Below are 19,970 nucleotides of genomic sequence, written 5' to 3'. Positions count from 1 at the left end.
TTGTCCTCCTATAGAAACCATATTAAGACAAAAAATATGTTTTCCATTTTCAAACATTTTTTTGAAAAAGTTCCAGGGAGCCACTAGGGCAGCGCTAAAGAGCCGCATGCAGCTCTAGAGCTGCGGGTTGCCGACCCCTGAGTTACACCAATAATGTAAGTCAATGGCAATGATTAACAGTCTATTTTTGTGTTCAACAAAAGAAATAAACACAAACACATTTAGAGCTAGTGAAGAATAAATGATGACAGATTTTTCATTTTGGGATGAACTGTCTCTTTAAATAACAGCTGTGCATCAAACCCTGGCTTTATCGTTCTTGTTGGGTGCCTTTGTTCTGAATTTCTAAAGAGACTATTGTGATTACTGTGGGAGTGACACAGGTACGCCCAGGTGATGCAGACAGGTATATGGCATGTTTTCAGACAGTATTTTGGAGTGTCCTGCATGAAGCTTGTCTGTGTAAAGCCTGATTTATACTTCTGCGTCAAACACCGGCGTATGCTACGGCGCTGACGCATAGCCCTTCGCCGTGGCCATCGCCGTCACTGACGTGCACCTCTCAAAAAATGTAACTACACGTCGCAACGACGCGTAGCATAAGCTCTGTGATTGGTCGGCTTGGTAGCGCTGACGAGTCTGGGCGGGACCGAGAGGCGCGCGAATGGCGCGACGCCGCGCGAGCGATTGTTTACAAGTGTGGAGTCCCGTGAAGGAGCTCCGGATGGAAAGTTTTGTTTTGTATTTACCTCATAGTTAAAGTTGTTGCACGTCCGCCGGTTCCTGCCTCAAAATGAGCGAGTTTGAGCCACTTGTACATCCCGGAAGTGTTCAGGAAATGCAAAAAAGTAGCGAAGAAACTTGACACAGAGGAACATTTACACCTAACTGCCAACTAGCGTTTCGGAAGTGTTAATGCAGACCGGCAGAGACAGCGCGCAGAAGTATAAATGCACAGCCACGCGCGTTGCCTGCGCCGTGGGTTACGCCGGTCACCTGACGCAGAAGTATAAATCAGGCTTAAAGGAGCAGCAGTGGACCAGCAGGCACAGTGCTGCTCCCGTCCCTTCACTTAATCACTCACACTAATTAACCTCTTGGCTCCACACTAATGGACAGTTAGTGCCTCTCAGAACTTCACATTTCCAGCCGACAAAATTCTTCTGAATATAATGGTTGCTGCTCATTTACTTTTTTTGTTGTTATTGTTTTTTTGTGTGAAATGATTATAAGGGGTGTTGCAAGTTATTATGTGTGAAGATGTATCGTCAGTGCATCTGCTTTCAATATGTACTCCTGTGGAAGTAGGTGGGAGACTGGTTATCTAAGGAGAATGATGGAGAAGTGGGAATTATGATGCAAGCCAGAATCAAACCCACATATTCTAATTGAGCATGTTCACTGCTAGGCCACAGTTTCTTTCTAAACGCATTCTCAATAATAAGGGTGTACATTAGGGATGCTCATTTCGGTTAATTTTGCTTACCGACAACCGCCGCTCATTAATCGGTTATTAACGGTTAACTGGTCAGATTACTATTAATTTTATATTAAACAAATTGACGTGTCTATTTTGTGTCTGACACATTAAATATTGCATAAAATACTGATTTATTTTTATATGCTAGCATATTAATAATAGAACAATACAACAGAGCATTTTCACGCACCTGCAGTGTTTAGCACAGAAGAACAGAATAAACTAAATAAAATGAATAAAATAAATAGGACTGCCCTAAATTAAATAATTAATTTATATTACAAATCGAAAACACTGACTGATTATTTTTAATAACCGGCATAGGCTGTTTTTTTCCAATCATATTTTTGTCTTCCGTCAAATAAAATTGCAGACTTCCTCAAATTGCTTGCTCCATGAAAAATATGCATTTATTTATTGCCCCGCTTGTATTATTATAATCACAAAACCTTTTACATTTTTAATAGAAATCATTATTTTAAAGATCATGTCTTGCTATGGTTTCCTTTCTCTCCATCGCGGCTCAAGTGCACGCGCTGCGTGATGAAAAGACAACAACAACGCGCGCATATGTTGACTTTTTGTAAACAGTTTTGTTGTTTAAATATGATGTTGCATTAATGTGCATACATGCTTTATATGCTGTAAAATAAAAGGTAAATCCTATTTGTTGCGTTTATGATGCAGATCCAGGTCAACATCAGCTCATTTTTCGGCATCAACAGGTCTGTTTCAAGCAATATTCTTCTTCCATTTTGCTTCTTTGGCAAATCTGTCTGTAGGCACGGTTATCGTCCTGCAAAGTTAAGTATGTCTTGCAGTAAAACAAGTGGGCGACCACAGCTAACATGCTTTTTTCATTCCAAAAACGCGAGGTGCACCTCACTGCCTTTATGTTGACAAGGAAAAAACAAGAGAAGAAAGCACGGTCCTCTTATGAAACGATTGAATCAGCTGGGTATCGATTGTGCAAAAGTGTTGCTGTATATGTTGATAAAATTGTAATATTTAATAATATTATGATATTCATTTGTACATTCATACAGCTCTGGATAACTTAAAACAGCGATTAGACCTTCAGAGCGGCAATAATGCGTCCTGAAGTAAAGTGAAAGGCTATAAACTCCAGCAAGAAAGAGTGATTATATATAGAGTCATACTTTATCTATAAATAAAGTATAACTATAGAAACTGTGTTCATCTTAACTGAAAGCTTCTGAGTGTTTGCTGGCCTCATGCATCGCGTACCTGTCAGTCAGTCAGCACGTAATCCCAAAGGATTTAACAATAGCACACAGCACTATACGGTTACAAAAAAGTTTGCGCTGTTATAATCCACTTACCTTTTAATACGTTTTGATGCGATTATAATCCGCTATTAAAAACAACAACAACAATAACTGAATGTTTTGTATTTTAATCGTTTAACTGATAGCATTAATCGGTCACAAACGCACCCTTTCGGTTAACGGTTAATCGATTATTTTGAGCATCGCTAGTGTACATATATATTCAATCAGCAATAATTGGTCAAAAACTTAAAATCGCTACTCAGATGTTCACTTTACTGCCTGTTAATGGAGTGAATTCAGTATAAATACTGAGCAGGAAATCTTAAACTCATGGTTGTGACCCTAAGTATTGGGCTGTAGAGCAGCGGTTCCCAACAAGGGGGTTCCGGCCCACAAGGGGGCCTCAGCGAGGTCTGTGGGGGATCACGTCATATTTAAAAAATTTTGTAGCAGTGGATAATTAGGAGAATAATCAAGTTGCTTCTTTAACCACCGGTGTGGATCAACTGATACTGGGCTACACAAGAAATCATTAATTATTTCTGTTTTATTTATTTTCTGAGTCTTTTATTTAGAAAAGTTTTTTTTTTTTTTTTTTTTTTTGAAAAATGACCGTACTTGCTGACTTGCATTAAAAATTTAACCAACAAGCAGTAAAATGAGGAAGAAACAGACATCTTTGAAAAGTTTCTTTGCTAAGGGGAAAAGGCCCAGTGAATGACCCTTGAACTGCCAAGGTATAGATTTGAACCCAGTTGTCAACGAATCAAGTTAATCCACCATGGCTCTACAAGAAGATCAACTGATGGAGATTGCAAATGACGATGGCCTTTTAGGGGCCGCTAGCATATGTATTTTTAGTTTGCTCAAGTTTGTTGTTTTCAATGGAAGTGTGCGGCTTGTGCACACAAGTGGCACGACAAGCTCGCGTCAGCGCCAATGAAGAATCCCGTGAGCGCACCACGAGTCACTTGACAAGAATTTAACTATCAGCTTTAGCTTGTATGGAATACTCACATTTCAGTAGGACTAATTTTCTCAGACAAGCACAAAACACCCAAACACTACCTAAAACACACAAAAAAAATTTGTATCAGAGTGACAGCAATGTTTTGTCAGCTTGTCAATGTCATCGTCTGAGATAACGATGACATTGTCCCGCTCGCAGTTGATAAAAAGATTGAGGACCACTGCACTAGCTGACCAAAAATGGACAAACTTGTAATCCGTCCTCCACAAAAAAGACTTACAGCAATCATCACACTAATTGATAGAGCATAACAAATAGCATGCAGGTATTAAATTGTAATAGCCTACATTTTTTTCCCCTTATACACCAGTGTGAATATTTATATTTGTCTTATTGAATTTCAAATAGGGCAAATTTAAAGGCCAAAGGCTTAAGTTTTTTCAGTTACATGACCTACTAATGTTTTGCTTTTATATTTTACATTAGCCTATTATTTGTGCATAAGCCAATCTTGAAATAGCAATAAACACGCATTTGTTTCAAAACAACATTTTTGTCATCCTTACTGCAAACTTATATGAGCGATAATATAATTAAATGTGGAGGGGGTCTTACTATATTTTCTTAGGGAAAAGGGGGTCTCAGGCAAAAAAAAAAAAAAAAGGTTGGGAATCACTACTGTAGAGCATGCACTGGAAACATGTTTATGGACCCTTTCACATTTCTGGGTCATCATAGTCGGGTAAAGTTGCAGAACAGTGAATGGGAGAGTACAACAAATGTTTTTTTTTACAATCCTATTTGCTCAAATAATAAAAGAACAACTCAAGGCTTTCAGAAAAAGAAAAAAGAACAACATCAAGTTTACTGTGCCGCCCATATATGCTGTAATAGAAATGCCTTGCATAAGGGTAATGTTTTTTTTTTATTATTTGAAGCAAAAATGATATAATACATATGTAAATACATATAATTGTACATACATAAAAAGTATTAAAAGTATTAAAAACTTTAAATAGATTTAAGATGCTGATGACCGTTAAACACATCACAGTCTTGTGAAAATGGTCGATTGTATTTGATTAAATCCCTCTTCTGCAGCAAAGACTGGGATTTTTATTAACAGATTAGGTAGCCAACTTTAACGCCATATATACAGTTCAATCAGAATTAACAGCCCCCCTGAATTATTAGCTGTTCATTTTTTCCCCTAATTTTTGTTTAATAGAGATAATATTTATTCTTCTGGAGAAAGTCTTATTTGCTTTATTTCAGCTAGAATAAAAGCAAATTAAATAATAATCAAACCATTTTAAGGTCAAAATTATTAGCCCCCTTTAAGCTATATATTTTTTCGATAATCTACAGAAAAAAACCATCATTAAACAATAACTTGCCTAATTACCCTAACCTGCCTAGTTAAGCTTATTAACCTAAGCCTTTAAATGTCACTTTAATCTGTATAGAAGTGTCTTGAAAAATATCTAGTAAAATATTATTTTACTGTCATGGCAAAGATAAAATAAATCAGTTATTAGAGATGAGTTATTAAAAGTTTTATGTTTAGAAATGTGTTGGGGGAAAAAATCTCCTCTCCGTTAAACAGAAATTGGAGAAAAAATAGACAGGGTATAATTTAGGGGGGCTAATAATTCTGACTTTAACTTTTTAGGGGGTAGCTACCGCTTATTTATCTGGGCACATTTTTGCATGTTTTCAGCCAAACGAATTAGGATACAATGTAGGGATACACTGAAAATAAAATTCTGGGCTAAAATGTAAAATTTTGAATGCACCAGGTTAAGAACTGAAACTCAATATGCTTTGTAGTAACAGTTTATAAAGAAAGTTTGTGCATCTTATTGAAGATGTACTGAAATTTAGGCAGCCCAAAAATGGTTTTCAAAATTTATTTATTTATTTTTTTTTCAAAAATAATTTTTGGTTTTCAGCTGAAAGAGAAAAACAGCTAAAAATATTAGCTCTTTATATCTCTTTTTTGAAAAGAGACAAAAAAGCATATGCTGTGTTCATCACGCTGGTTTTACTCTCCCTCCAGCCGTAGTTACTGTCCAGTGTAGAGGAGCCTTCTCACCTGAAGCCCTGCTGTCAAATTTTAAAATAACTCAATATTTTTAAAGGTTCTGCTCATGTACATGTATCAGTCAGTTTTTAAAGTCATTTTTTAAATATGAAAAAAAATGCATTTGTTTAAAAAGAATAATGTCATTCTCATTAAGGTTTTATATTTATTACATGAATTGTTTGTTTTTTATCATTTAATTAATATTTGATCATTTATTTATCATTATTGTTATTATTTTTTAAATGCCCATCTTACTCAACACCACGGTAAAAATAAATTTGATTTCTTTAATTATTTGTTTTTTAAAATGAAGGACACAAGACAGAATCGAACAAGACTCAATGTCAACTTCTCCAAACCCGAATCTCTCCAAACTCCAAAGGCTGGTCACAGTAAATAAAAACACGAGTTAACTGAAACAAAAACCAAAAAAAAAAAAAAAAGCTTTGCATATGCAGACCTTCTAGGAAGAGTGAACATGACTGAAGAGGGCCATCTCTGGGAGTTCTGCCCTAAAGCGTTCTGATAGTCTTAATAGTTAAGTAATGAGGGATACAAAAGCTAATATTAGTCTACCATTTTACATATGCTTACTTGCTTTAAAAAAATAATTAAATTTGAACAATTCTAGAAGAGAAAAAAATCTAGAAGAAAATTTATTTTAATTCTAGAAGAATCTAAAAAACAAAAATGAGTCATATCAAATAATTTAATAGCATTTGCAAAAGTCACAATACGCTTTAATGTGTCTGGGAAAAACACTATGATCTTAATTCTTCATACACAGGATATTTATGAGTTGTGTGATTTTGAGGTTTGTGTAATAATGTCTGTTTCGTCTAATAAAAAAAATAAACAATACACTTTTAAGATACTTACATTTACTAGTTTATTTACATTCTGTTATATTCTAATTATAAATTAATAAAGTTTTAGATATGTTTTTTATCATTTAATTTAGTTTCCCATTCGTATCTAACAGATTATTTACATTATCTGCTCTTAGACATACTGTCCCCCCTCCCAGTTTATTAAATACTTTATTTGAGTAAGTTGTCATTTGTATGTTGCCAGGTCAAGTCATTTTTTCAGAAGTCTACAAAAAAACATTAGATTGCATTTGGAGCAGTGTTTTACATTAAGCCACAATAAATAGCAGACTCTATGAGCGATTTCCTTTTCTCCTTTCTTAAAAGTGCAGATATTTTCTCACTGCTTTCATCTATTTTCAGTGCAGTTATTTGTGTGGTTTTGGGTAGACAGTTTTCCTCAAACTCGGCTGTCAATTCAGGGCACTTTCTTTAAGCGTGAATCTTGAAAGCCAAATGCCAGCTACTATAAGGCTCTCCTCCGCTCGCTTGTTTATAATCTTTCGGCCTTGCAGAAATTTCACAACTTTACAACTGCCACTCTTAATCTGCAATCTCACTTGCTTTTTCTCCCCCTCCTCGTTCTCCCACTCAATTACTCTCCCTTTCTCTGACAACCTTTGAAACTCTGGCGCAGTAGCTGGTTTCCCTTATCGCTTATTTGTTTCCTTATGAAAACAGAGCAGCGCTGTGGCGGGTGACCCTCCTGCACCGCGTAAACTCATCCAGACGCTTTTCCTGGAACGTCCCGGGATTGGCCTGAGTGGCCTTACCTGAACCAACCCTTGTTTGACTGAACAGCACAGTGCACTTATGTGCTCCATGAAAACATTTGTATTTAGACTTTTTGTGTGTAAGATCTAATGGCAGATTAGGAAGATTTAATTTGGGATTTATTCACTGCATGGTTAGTTTAGATTCTATATGCATCTTATACTCAATTTGTCTGTTGACCAGGGCCGATTTAGGATTTTTATTTTAGGGGAGCTCAGCTCCTTTTAAGGTAAAAAAAAAATAAATAAAAAAAAAAAAAAAAAAAAAAAAAAAAAAAAAAATATATATATATATATATATATATATATATAAAGCCTAATATTATATTTTTAAGTAGTAATTTAATAGTAATACACTTAAAAATGTTTGTTTAACATGGTAGGGTTGTATATACTAGTATTCCACTGTATTACAGGCATAGCCATTTGAGTTCTAAGTAAGAAAAAAATAGGATCAACCCACCTGTTTACTGTAGTAAAACCATTTTCTATTTTCAAGTGCATTTTTTATTTCCATGTATTAAATAAGTAAACTGACACTTTTCTAATTAAATGACATGGCAGCGAGGCAGTGGCGCAGTAGGTAGTGCTGTCGCCTCACAGCAAGAAGGTCGCTGGGTCGCTGGTACGAACCTCGGCTCAGTTGGTGTTTCTGTGTGGAGTTTGCATGTTCTCCCTGCCTTCATGTGGGTTTCCTCCGGGTGCTCCGGTTTCCCGCGGTACAGGTGAATTGGGTAGGCTAAATTGTCCTTAGTGTATGAGTATGTGTGTGTGGATGTTTCCCAGAGATGGGTTGCGGCTGGAAGGGCATCCGCTGCGTAAAAACTTGCAGAATAAGTTGGCGGTTCATTCCGCTGTGGTTACCCCAGATTAATAAAGGGACTAAGCAGACAAGAAAATGAATGTATTGTTATGGCTAATTGTCATATTTCACGCTCTGATTGATAATAATAAATAAGAAGTATTTTTTTTAATACTAGACAACACTTGATGTTTCTATCTCTGTCAGTGACTGAGTGACTGTTAAAACGAGTACATTCTCTAAGTGCTTTGGTCACTGTGTTCAATCCTTTCTGTGCAAGACTGTATGGTAGCCTATAGTTAATGCCGCACAAACTGTAAAGTGTAAAGTGTTTGGTAGTTGGTAGTTCATTTTGAAATAAAAATAGCTAAAGGTTCGTTAAGAGTTACATTTTTTGCCGCCGTTTTCATATCAAATTTAAAGGGGACTCGGGTGATAATTTGGTGTACGGTTTATAAGCTTATCGCAAAAGTTTTAGGGGGGCAGTGGAAATATAGGGGGGCACAAGCCAGATATTATGTGTACTAAATACAGGTCATATTGATACCAAAATACATTAACTGATGGAGCTTAATAAACTTGACATTTGTATTGCATTTTAAATTTCATACATGTCCAAAAGTCATTGTACACTGTAAAAAATTATCCATTAATTATAAGGTTCTGTATTTTGTGGTTCACATGGTGTTTGTTTACAGCGGTGATTATTGGTGTGTGCATTATAGGTGTTATATCTCTTATGGGAGTTCTATCTTTAAAAAAAATAAACACTGCAGATTACAAAAAGTTTCCTTTTGTCATTTTAGTAGTTTGAGACCAGATATTGTTTAATAAATGATGTTGAAAGAATTAAGTCTGTAAAATAACAGAAAAATACTGCCAGTTTATTGCCATGTTTTAAGTCAGCTAAAATCTGTATCGGTATTTATTACACCATTGTCAATAACCATTGTTTCAGTATGAAGCATTATAGTTTTATTAATAATCTTGTGTAGGTGTAAGTTAATGTTATTTCCAATCAAGGTGCATGTCTTGCGTGCACAAAAAAGGATTGACGCGCACATGGTGTGCAAGCTGTGCACATGTGACACACTCACATTTTCCTGGCACTCCTAGTTGAAAACATCTAAACTTTCCAAAATGCTGCGTGCACACCGCTCGTGAGATTGCAAATAAAAGAAGAATCTAAGGATGTCACCAGAGTGGCTTTTTTTTTTTCTTGTGCATCCCAGCTACTAGCTCCCCATCTGAAAGATGTTTTATAGGGGATAGTGTAGTCATATAACTTCACAAGTTATAATGTTGCAATATGTATTTAATTAATGAGGGTTGGTTCCTTACTTGACAGTTCAGATTTGATTATCATAATTTGTTTTTGAGGTTTACTCTACTATTATTCACACTTTAATGTTTGCTTTAATTGTTCAACATTTACACTTTGTTTACACATTTTCAAACATTGTACACACTTTGTAATGTATCAAGTTTAAGAGTCTCTTTAACACTTATGTTTATTTATTTATTTATTTATGACTATTAAAACTATTTGCCATAGTAATGTTGGTAAATTAAAATAAAGTGGTTGAATAAAAAATGTGAATATTCTTAAATATATGCCCAGCCCAAACTCAGAAAATACATCACTTTAAACCATTAGAAATGTCAGCAAAAGGTACTTCAACATCAAACACTTTTGGAGGAAAAATCAGAAAACTGCTAATTTACTGATATTTTTTTGTGCGTGTGTGTGAATATTAGTTTTTGGCTCTCAACAAACGTTACTTATGAATATTGAAAACGGTTTTTCAGCTTAACATTCTGATTAAAATTCAGTGATTCCTTTGATAAAGTTTAAAAAACTGATTTTGCAAAATAGTTTATTTGTATTGATTTAACTTTTTCATTTTAATAAAGTTAATGCAACTTGCTTCATAAAGTAGCCTATTAATAATAAGTAATACTATTGATACACATTTTAGAGTTTCTGGAGCAGATTAAATTCACTCGATTCCAAATGTAAGAGCAGCAAATAATATGTTGACTTCTAGTTGATCATTTGGAAAAGTGGCAGACGGTCATTTTTTCTGATGAATCATCTGTTGAACTGCATCCCAATCATCACAAATACTGCAAAAGACCTATAAGAACTCGCATGAACTGAAGATTCTCACAGAAATAAGTCAAGTTTGGTGTAGGGAAAATCATGGTTTGGGGTTACATTTAGTATGGTGGTGTGTAAGAGATCTGTAGAGTGGATAGCAACATCAACAGCCTGAGGTATCAACATTTGTGCTGCCCATTACATTACAAACCACAAGAGAGGGCAAATTCTTTAGCAGGATAGTACTCCTCATACTTTAGCCTCCACATCAAAGTTCCTGAAAGCAAAGAAGGTCAAGGTGCTCCAGTATTGGACAGCCCAGTCACCAGAAATTAACATTATTGAGCATGTCTGGGGTAAGAGGAAAGAGGAGGCATTGAAGATGAATACAAGTAATCTTGTTGAACTCTGGTAGTCCTGTAAGAACGCTATGTTGTTTCATATGACTTTATTAATGAGTTATTTGAGTCACTGCAGAGATGTATGGATGCAGTCCTCCAAGCTCATGGGAGCCATACACAATAATAATTCTTTTTCCACTGCATCATTACTTTATATTCTATAAGCAAAGTCAGACCTTACTACCCTAATTAAATTATTAAAAATCAAGCCATGATCATATTTTATTTTGGTAAAATAAGCGTAATCCCCAGGCCTTCGCCTTTCATGTAAGCCACTTCTGATACCAAATGATCAACTAGAAGTTAAATATTATATGTTGTTCCTAAAACTTGAATAGGGGACAAGACTTTTGTCAGGTACTGTATTTGTTAAGAAAAAAAAGATTACTAATGCTTGGAATTAAAATATATAAATATGTTTGCAATATTCCCAGAGACGGGTTTGGCTGGAAGGGCATCCGCTGGATAAGTTGATGGTTCATTTTGCTGTGGCGACCCCGGATGAATAAAAGGACTAGGCCGAAAAGAAAATGAATGAATGAATGTTTGCAATAGCTCCTGAATGATTTGACATTAAATATCTTTTAGTTAAAAAAACTAAATACTAAAATAACACTTAAAATCTACAACTAAATAATTTGTGTAATACAAATACTAAAATGAGCAATGATGAAATGGCCAAAACAAAATTTTAATTAAACCTTAAGATTGAAATTAAAACAGAAAATATCAAAATAGAAGCTAATTCAAAGTATTAGTTAACAATACAATAGGGGCTCAGTAATACTAATACGACTCTGGGACAAATAAATTGCAAAAAACAAAAACTCATGGCTATATTTTTGTTTCATACTTAATATTTTGACTTTATATCATATTCAAAGTTGATATGAATATACCACATTTCTAAAAAGATTAGATATTATGATGAATGTTGGTGATTGGCACAGTGTTTGTTCTGTATTTTACATCAGGTCTGTTGAGAACGTCAGCAATGTTTCATCTCACTATAGTTTAAATCACAAGACATTTGTTTGATTAGTAAGTAAACACAATCACTCTAAGTTCATGCTGGACATTTTTTTTTTTTTGGATCTGAGCTAATGGACTGTGTTGCTTGTGGTTGAATATTTCATTCAGCTTCTGGTGTTTCATGCTTCTCATACGTAAAAAAAAATGGCAGTGCTTATCAGGAAAATTATTAATGGCACCAGTGTAACTTCTAACAACAATTCATTTCCACAGGCAAGAAAATAATCGCAACTTAAACTCTAAGTATGTCAGATTTACTGAATTGTATTTATTATGCTTGGGCTTGTGGACATTTGTAATATTTGTTTTATGCATAAAGCTTTGGTAACATTTCTTTCCAATAAAAAAGCTATTTTTATTTTATTTTTAGAGAATATGACATTTATTGACCATATTAGCAAATGTTTTCATTTGTTTGTATGACTGCCTGGATATTTGACAAAAATGTCATGTCACAAAACAAGGTATCTCATATCATGATACTGTTTAAATTATAATTTTCATTCATTCAAATTTTGATCACTTGGGTATTTATTTTTTGGATACTCAAAGATAATCTCGTTTATGATTGATTGATTGATTGATTGATTGATTGATTTTTATTCAGACATATCAAATGAATATTAATGAAATATAAAACAAATTTAAAAAAGTAATGATTACATGCCCAACATTATATAATGCTAAATAAAATGCAAACAGTGTACTTACAAGCTGGCAACTTTCTCACCATGCTGTTATTCATGTTTCCGTCTGCTCCCCTGTAGCGGCATGATTGCAGTCATCCAAATTATGAGAAATTATTATTACAGTAAATAATGTATGTAAATGATAAAGCATAATATAGAACAAGACAAGTTATGTTGCACAGACCTATTTGAAACATTGGTATAGTGTTGTCTACAAATAATAACTAATATAAAACATGTCATTATGCAGTCTATGGAATTTAATTTAATTTGTGTTTACCTCAACACACAACTATAAATCATAAGTTCTCAAGTCTTTTTTCTATGTAATCTGAAGCCCTGATTGATTTACTCCAATAAAACTATGTAATGGACAACTTAGGAACCACTGTAAAACTTTTCCGTTTTTATTTGTTTATTTGAGAGTTAATAACTTGCGTAACCATTTTAGACATCTGTTTGAAATTATTTGAGAAATTTTCACTTTTTATTTGCATTATTTAGATTTGATTTATTTATTTCGAACAGAAAAATCATACACAAAACAATTCTTTAAACAAAATAATTTTCAAAATGGTCGAAATGGAGTGGGATGAAGTGCAAGCTTTTATTTAAATTTTATTCTCCCCCCATTACCACACATCATTCGTCTATATTTAAATATTGAAGTGGTATTTAAGTACATTTAAGGTTTTTCTAATAACCTAATTATCAGCATTGCCTTTTAAACTCAACGCAATAATCTAGGCATCTAACTGCATAAAAACGTCACATCATTCTTTTTTTTTTTTAAATCAACTGAGTGGGAAACACACCCTTTTTTGTACCCTCAAGCTAATATGTGTTTGTGTGTGTGTGTGTTTTCACAGACATGCCCATCTTCGGCCAGTGTCCTGCACAGGATGACTTCTACCTGGTCATGTGCAGCCATTGCAGTCAGGTAGTGAAACCCCAGGCCTTCCAAGCACATTACGGTAAGACCACCTTCCGCTTGTTCTCCCTGCTGTCTTCATTGGAGCCGTTTCAGAAAAAAAAATCTTATCTGACTCGAGGGAATTAAGACAGAAATCCCTCCCTCCCGCCTCCACCTCTGCTCTGCCTCAACCATCATAACATGAAGAGGGAAGAACACAAGCCTTTGATTCCCACCGCCAGACTTGTGTTTACTATCCTCAAGTTAATATTTGATGTGCTCTTTTTAGTCGGCACGTCTGCGCTGTTTTATCCAATCCAGCACATGTAAAAACCTCCCGTCAGACGTCAGAAAATTCCTGGAATGAAAAAAAAAGAATAATTAAATGAAATCGCTGCCGTTTTCTGCATGCCTCTGATCTGTGTTTTCAGGAAAATGGCTTGCTTTGGGTGTTTAGTTGTTGTTTTTTAGCTGCCACTGTGCAGTTGTTTGTAAATGTTTGTAAAAATGAAATTGTGCTGATGTTCGTTAATTCAAAAGTGAATTTATATAATGTATAATTGAACACAGAGAGTCTTCTTTCCCCAATGTAAGGCATACACTCAAAAAAATAATGTTTGCAGTTTGTTTGAACTACTTTATTTTAAATGAGCTGAAACAACACAATTCTTGAGGGTGTTTTGTGGGCAACTTGATTGTTTTATATTCAATCCACCTAAATTTGTAAAAAGTAATAAGCTCACTTAATTCCTTCTTGTTGTCTCAACACAAATCGATTGTGTGTAACCCAGCATTATTGACAGAAAAAGCTTACATTTTAAAACATGGCTTTAGGTAGGACCACTATATGATAGCAACAATGAAATTGTAAATTAACTTTTAAAAGCAGAATGTTCTAGAATTTGTCATGTTTTGGATGAATAATTTAAACGTTGATCTGTACACTTAAATATAATCATAACATGTCTGTTTAATTATGAATCCTGCATGTTTAAAGCTTAAAGTTCTGCAATTCAAAGGCTGACTTTGGGCTAAGTCAGCTGAAATTGCTATCAGTATTTATTAGGGATGTAACGGTATTGTAAATACCGTCATACCGCAATATTAATTTTTTTCGATATTACCGAAGTCGCATGACTCGGTAAAACTATAGGTCTTCTGAGAAAATTTGCTCAGGCGAATGAAGCGAACGGGAGGTAACGAAAACTACAATTGCCATCAGCCCATGCTTGACCATCATCCCTTGCGGTCTGTTGTTGCTACAGATCCAGTAATGCGGAAATGGAGTGTGCTGCTAGAAGCGGGGATGAAAAGAGCTGGAAAACTCTAAAGCAGGTCGCACACCAGAAGCGCCGCTCGGCGCCGCGACACGGCGCGTACATGACAGATTAAAGTATCGCACACCAGACGCGCACATTCGAATGATATTTAACATGAAACTAATCAGATGGCGCTCTGTGGCGCGGCTGAAAAATGAACTGCGTCCTGAGCCGTCGCCGGGCGCCGCCGACAGCCGCCGACTTGCGGCGCCGGTGTGTGTATCCTGATAGAAACCTATGATTAGAATTCTAAAATACGTGGCGCTGCGCGGCGCGCCGCCGAGCGTCGCTTCTGGTGTGCGACCTGCTTTACACGCACAGTTCAGTCCTGCATTATCTCCGTGTAAGTTCAGACTTCGCAAGTTTGATCAAGGCTGCAGTCTCTTCTTCTCAGTTTGATATGGAAAAGCAGATTATACCGAGGACACGGGTAAATCTTCAAAGGGAACAGTGTACTTTATAACTTCATTCACATCACCCTGGCTTCGTTGTTTCACTTTCTCAACAATAAAATGTAAACATGATTTAAGGAACTGCCTATTTTCATTTTAATATTAGCAACTTAGACAGCAGAAATGTTGAGGCGCCGTGCTGCATGAGCGTCATCTTCACTGTGTGGATATTTATAACAAAACGGAGCCGATAACAACTGCCTCCTTTCAATTTCAGTGAAAATACGAAACACAGCCTCTCTTTTGCTAAGTATCAGTTTTAAGAATCGATAATGGCCATTTTAAAAGTATAACATACAATAAGTTTTTACATTATAGGAAATAAAGGCGATCAGTCAATATACAGAATGTACGTGGTTACATTAATCATTAACTTATCTTTGCGCTCAGCCAAAACACGTTACCTGAGAACAAGTAATAGATTCCAATGACCAAAGTCAGGGAATATGTCGTTAGATAAAGACAACAAGATAAATGAAATATCCCGTTTAATAAATATAGTGAGATTAGATCCAGCGGGAGATGCTTGATGAGAAGTCCGACTAGCAGAGCTCTCATCTGGGTAGATGGGCTGAGTGTGATTAAATGTTGAATGTGATGAGTTTTCAACAATACTAAATTGAAACTTTATTTTTTTACATGGTTTAATAATTTTTTGTTATTAAAATTGAAGTTCCTGTTTCAAAGCTTACAGATAGATGGCTAATTTGTATGTCATTGACACTTTTGGCACTTTTTTGGAGTATTTTAATAAGTTTTGTTTTTTCCTGTAAATGATTCAATAAATACCGTACCGTGACATTCATACCGAGGTATTACCGTACCGTGAAATTCTGATACCGTTACATCCCTAGTATTTATTGACCAAACAGCATTGTCAATATTAATAAAAAAGATTCAGTATGAAGTTTTGGTATGAAGGCTATAGTTTTGTTAAAATGCGGCTGCTGAGTGCACGCCTTAGAAGGATGCCAATAAGCTTAGGGCATAAGTCATTTCCAATAGAGGCGCATTTTCCAGGTACACTTTGTTAAAAAAAAAAAAAACATCTGAACTTTTTCTGCACTGCGATTCATGCAAGTAGAACTAACCAATCTTCTTCACAATTTGTATGGAATATACACATTTCAGTAATAACGGCAGGCTAATTACCTCTGACAAACACTGCAGTGCTTTTTACTTTTCTTCTTCTTTTCAATTTGCATTGGAGCTGCAGCAATGGTTTATACGTTTGTCATCCTCTGAGAAAACAGTTGATGGTTGCCTAGTCATGAGAGACACCTATAATAATGGTGAAGGTATCCATGCGATCGTGCTTGTCAATTCAGGTCAGAATAGCAACACGTGCGAAAATGAGTCATATAGCAGCAATGAGGAGATTGTACATAAAAAAGGATGCAAGGATGCCGCCAGAGTGCCTTTTTGGTTTCTTTTCTTGTGCATCCCAGCCACTAGCTCCCCATCTGAAAGATTTTTTAGCATAGTGAGTCATTGAGTCATTTAACTTCACAAAGTGTAATGTTGCAATATGTATTTCAATAATAAAAGTTAGTTCCTTTACTTGAAAGGGGCGAAGCAGTGGCACAGTAGGTAGTGCTGTCACCTCACAGCAAGAAGGTCGCTGGTTCGAACCTTGGCTCAGTTGGCATTTCTAAACAAGTCTAAAATGGCTTGTTCCAAAGAGCTGATTCCGCAACCATATGGTACTAAGGCAGAAGAAGAAGAGTTCCTTTACTTGAAAGCTCAGATTTGATCATCATAATTTGTTTTGTTTACAGAGTTTGAAGTCTATTGTATCATTATTTACACCTTACAAATGTTGATCTACATTTACCATTGCACACACTTTGTAACATTTTATTTATCGTTTAAGAGTCTCTTTAACACCTATGTTTATTTTATTATAAAGAGATGAGTAACTTTTTAAAAATATTTTAGTTTTGACTATTTAAACGGTTTGCCCAGGTAATATTGGTAAATTAAAATGAACTGGTTAAATAACAAAAAATCCTAACATTCCTAAATGTATTGTTAAAAATATTCAACAATTATTGATATTGAATCTTATGAAACATGATATAGGGAGAATTTCTTTGCAATATGGCCCAGCTCTAGGCTGACTGCTAAAATTGAAAACATATTGTTTATATATGACCCTAGACTGGACCACAGAGCCAGTCTTATGTTGCATGGCTATTGCCAAAAATACATGGCATAGATCAAAATTATAGATTTTAATTTTATGCTAAAACCATTATATTATTAAGCACAGATCATGTTTCGTGAAGATATTTTTGTAAATTTTCTACTTTAAATATATATAACGTAATTTTTGATTAGTAATGTGCACTTTATTCAGACAAATTTAAAGGTGCTTTTCTTGATATTTAAATTTAGGGAAAAAACTCAATAGTTGAGCCATTATTGTCTTCTCGTAATGTAATCATTGTTGTTATTAGTTTTAGTAGTAGTGCATTAGACATACATACATACATACATACATACATACATGCTGTACATGCATAAAAATAATAACAACAATAAATATTATACTATGGGAGGACAATAATGGCTGAGATATAACTGAATATCTGGAATCTGTTTTTTTTTTTTTTTGTAAATCTAAATATCAAGATAATCACCTTTAAATTTGTCTAAATGAAGCATTTATTGCACATTAGGAATAAAAAATGACACTTTGTATACAGTATTTAAAGTAGGACATTTAGATTTAGGAAACAAAACAGATATTCAAATAGTTGTATCTCAACCATTATTGTCCTCTCATAATATAATAATTGTTGTTGTTTTTATTTGTTGTAGTAGTACATAAAGACATAAATATACACATGCATAGGTTCTAATGTATGTTCTAATGTTAGAGCCCAACTTGAAGGTAGCGCCCTTGATTTCTGCAATGTAGGAAAAAAATGCAGACAAAATTGCGGAATACAGTAATAAAAACGTTGAGTTAGCGTTATAATTAAATTAATTAGCCATATGTTGCAGAACTTTTGGGTTTATAAATCAAAAGTAACGCCTAATCAAATCATGATGTTAAGCTGCCTGTAAACAGAAAACAGATGAAAACTGACAGCCCAGCAAAAAATAAAAATAAAGAATTAAATTAATACAGTAGAATAAGAATCAGTAATAAAAGTGAAGTGAGCCTTGTATCATAATAGTATTAATAATACAAAATAGTATTATAGTATTATTAGTACCATAGTTTTAAAATATAATAGTATAATAGTAGTATTCATTATTAATAGTACATATCATGTCATTTTAAACTAATCTAGCACATGAAATACCTCCGTAAAAACTCTAGAAAACAATTAACGAATAAAAAACCATGCTAAGGAAATTGCTTATTTTGTATTTTTATTTATTAATTTAATTTTGCTCATAAACATTACATAATCATCTGGCTTATGCTTAACAATTTTCAAGAAAGTGTTGTGAATGAGATGGTTGTCTTTCAGTAGAGGTCTCCTAACGGAACCAGGGTCTTTTTCCTCATGTAATGAAATTTGTTAAAAGTGCCTTCGTTCTTCTTATGATTTTAAAAGCGTTTCGGCCCAGTCAAGGTCTTGCTTTGTCACAGCTGTTTTTTTTTGTACACAGTTAATTAACCTTGAACCAAAGTCTCCATTACCAGATGCTGAGTCAGTTTGTTGTTGAAGATTTTGTAGTAAAAAAAAAAAAAAGAGAAAAGCTGGTTCTCTTGGATTATTTCAGTATTGACCACAAGGAGGAGCCAATCTGTCATTAAATCCCAATGGCAAAATGCTTGGTGCTTTTTAGCATACTGTAAAGTAGGGCAGCAGAATACAAAAATAAAATATATATAAATAATCTAGATACTGTCAAATGTAAAATGCAAACTGATGTGTTATGCTCCAGCATGCAGCATGTGAAGGGCAAAGAGCTTTCAATTAAATACAAAACAAGCCAGGTTATACCTCAGCGTGTTTTCTGCATTAATATTTTTGGTTTTAATTTTTATTATTATTATTATTATTATTATTATTATTATTATTATTATTATTATTATTATTATTATTAATTTGTTCATTTTTTTAATCTATCTATTTATTTACTTATCTTTTATTTTTATTATTATTCTTACAGTTTGAACTACTATATCAATTTCTTTTCATGTCTTTTTGGATCTGTTAGCCCTGCTGTTCTGGTAGCACCAGTATGATTTTATATCATAGTTTAAAGTATAACTATGACATTTGTCATTTTATTGTACCCCAACATTCATATTATTATACTCAAACATTTATAACTGAATTATTATACCCCAATATGTAGCATCTGACAGTCAAGGCAATCAAGATCAATTAAATGCAAAATATGTCAGTTTTAGGTTGGCTTTTGCCTGTATAAAATGTTCTTGTTGCTACTTTAATTGCCGAAGCTTTTGTCATGGTATACAGTATTATAATGATATTGACCTAAGCTGTGAAAAAGATTTCTTTAATAGGTATATTAACCACACAAAAAGTTTGTGTGTTACATTATTTTATATACATGTTGAGAGTAAACGAATTAAATAATAAAAAAACCTATTTGATAATGCATAATACTAATAAAAACTTTTGTAATTGGCACTGCATTAATTGTAATTGAACAGATGTTATATGGAGCCTTACTGTAAAGAGTCAAAGAACAAAAAGCCCATATAAAAAGCCAATTTGTATGATTGTTGGGGGTTTTAATGTGCTGTTTTGTCTGCTTTTTTCCATTCATTGATTCAATTCCTTTCTTTTTTGCATTGTA

General features: G+C 34.2%; 1 protein-coding gene and 1 long non-coding RNA gene across 3 annotated transcripts in view; both read left to right on the top strand.

Moving 5' to 3' along the window:
- Positions 1-19,970, top strand: part of atxn7 (ataxin 7) — an 85,800-nt gene that overhangs the window by 40,842 nt on the left and 24,988 nt on the right. For both annotated transcript variants that reach the window (XM_009305965.5, XM_001341439.10), the window contains exon 5: positions 13,365-13,469. In XM_009305965.5, coding sequence (XP_009304240.1) covers positions 13,365-13,469 — 105 coding nt within the window. The remainder of the gene's footprint in view (positions 1-13,364; positions 13,470-19,970) is intronic.
- LOC141376594 (uncharacterized) lies at positions 2,182-7,758 on the top strand. The gene is made up of 2 exons (XR_012387140.1): positions 2,182-4,900; positions 5,921-7,758. It is a non-coding gene; the product is annotated as an uncharacterized lncRNA (long non-coding RNA).

The sequence above is a fragment of the Danio rerio genome, chromosome 11 (assembly GCF_049306965.1).
Source record: "Danio rerio strain Tuebingen ecotype United States chromosome 11, GRCz12tu, whole genome shotgun sequence".
NCBI lineage: Eukaryota > Metazoa > Chordata > Actinopteri > Cypriniformes > Danionidae > Danio > Danio rerio.
This window is presented reverse-complemented; position numbering and strand designations above follow the sequence as displayed.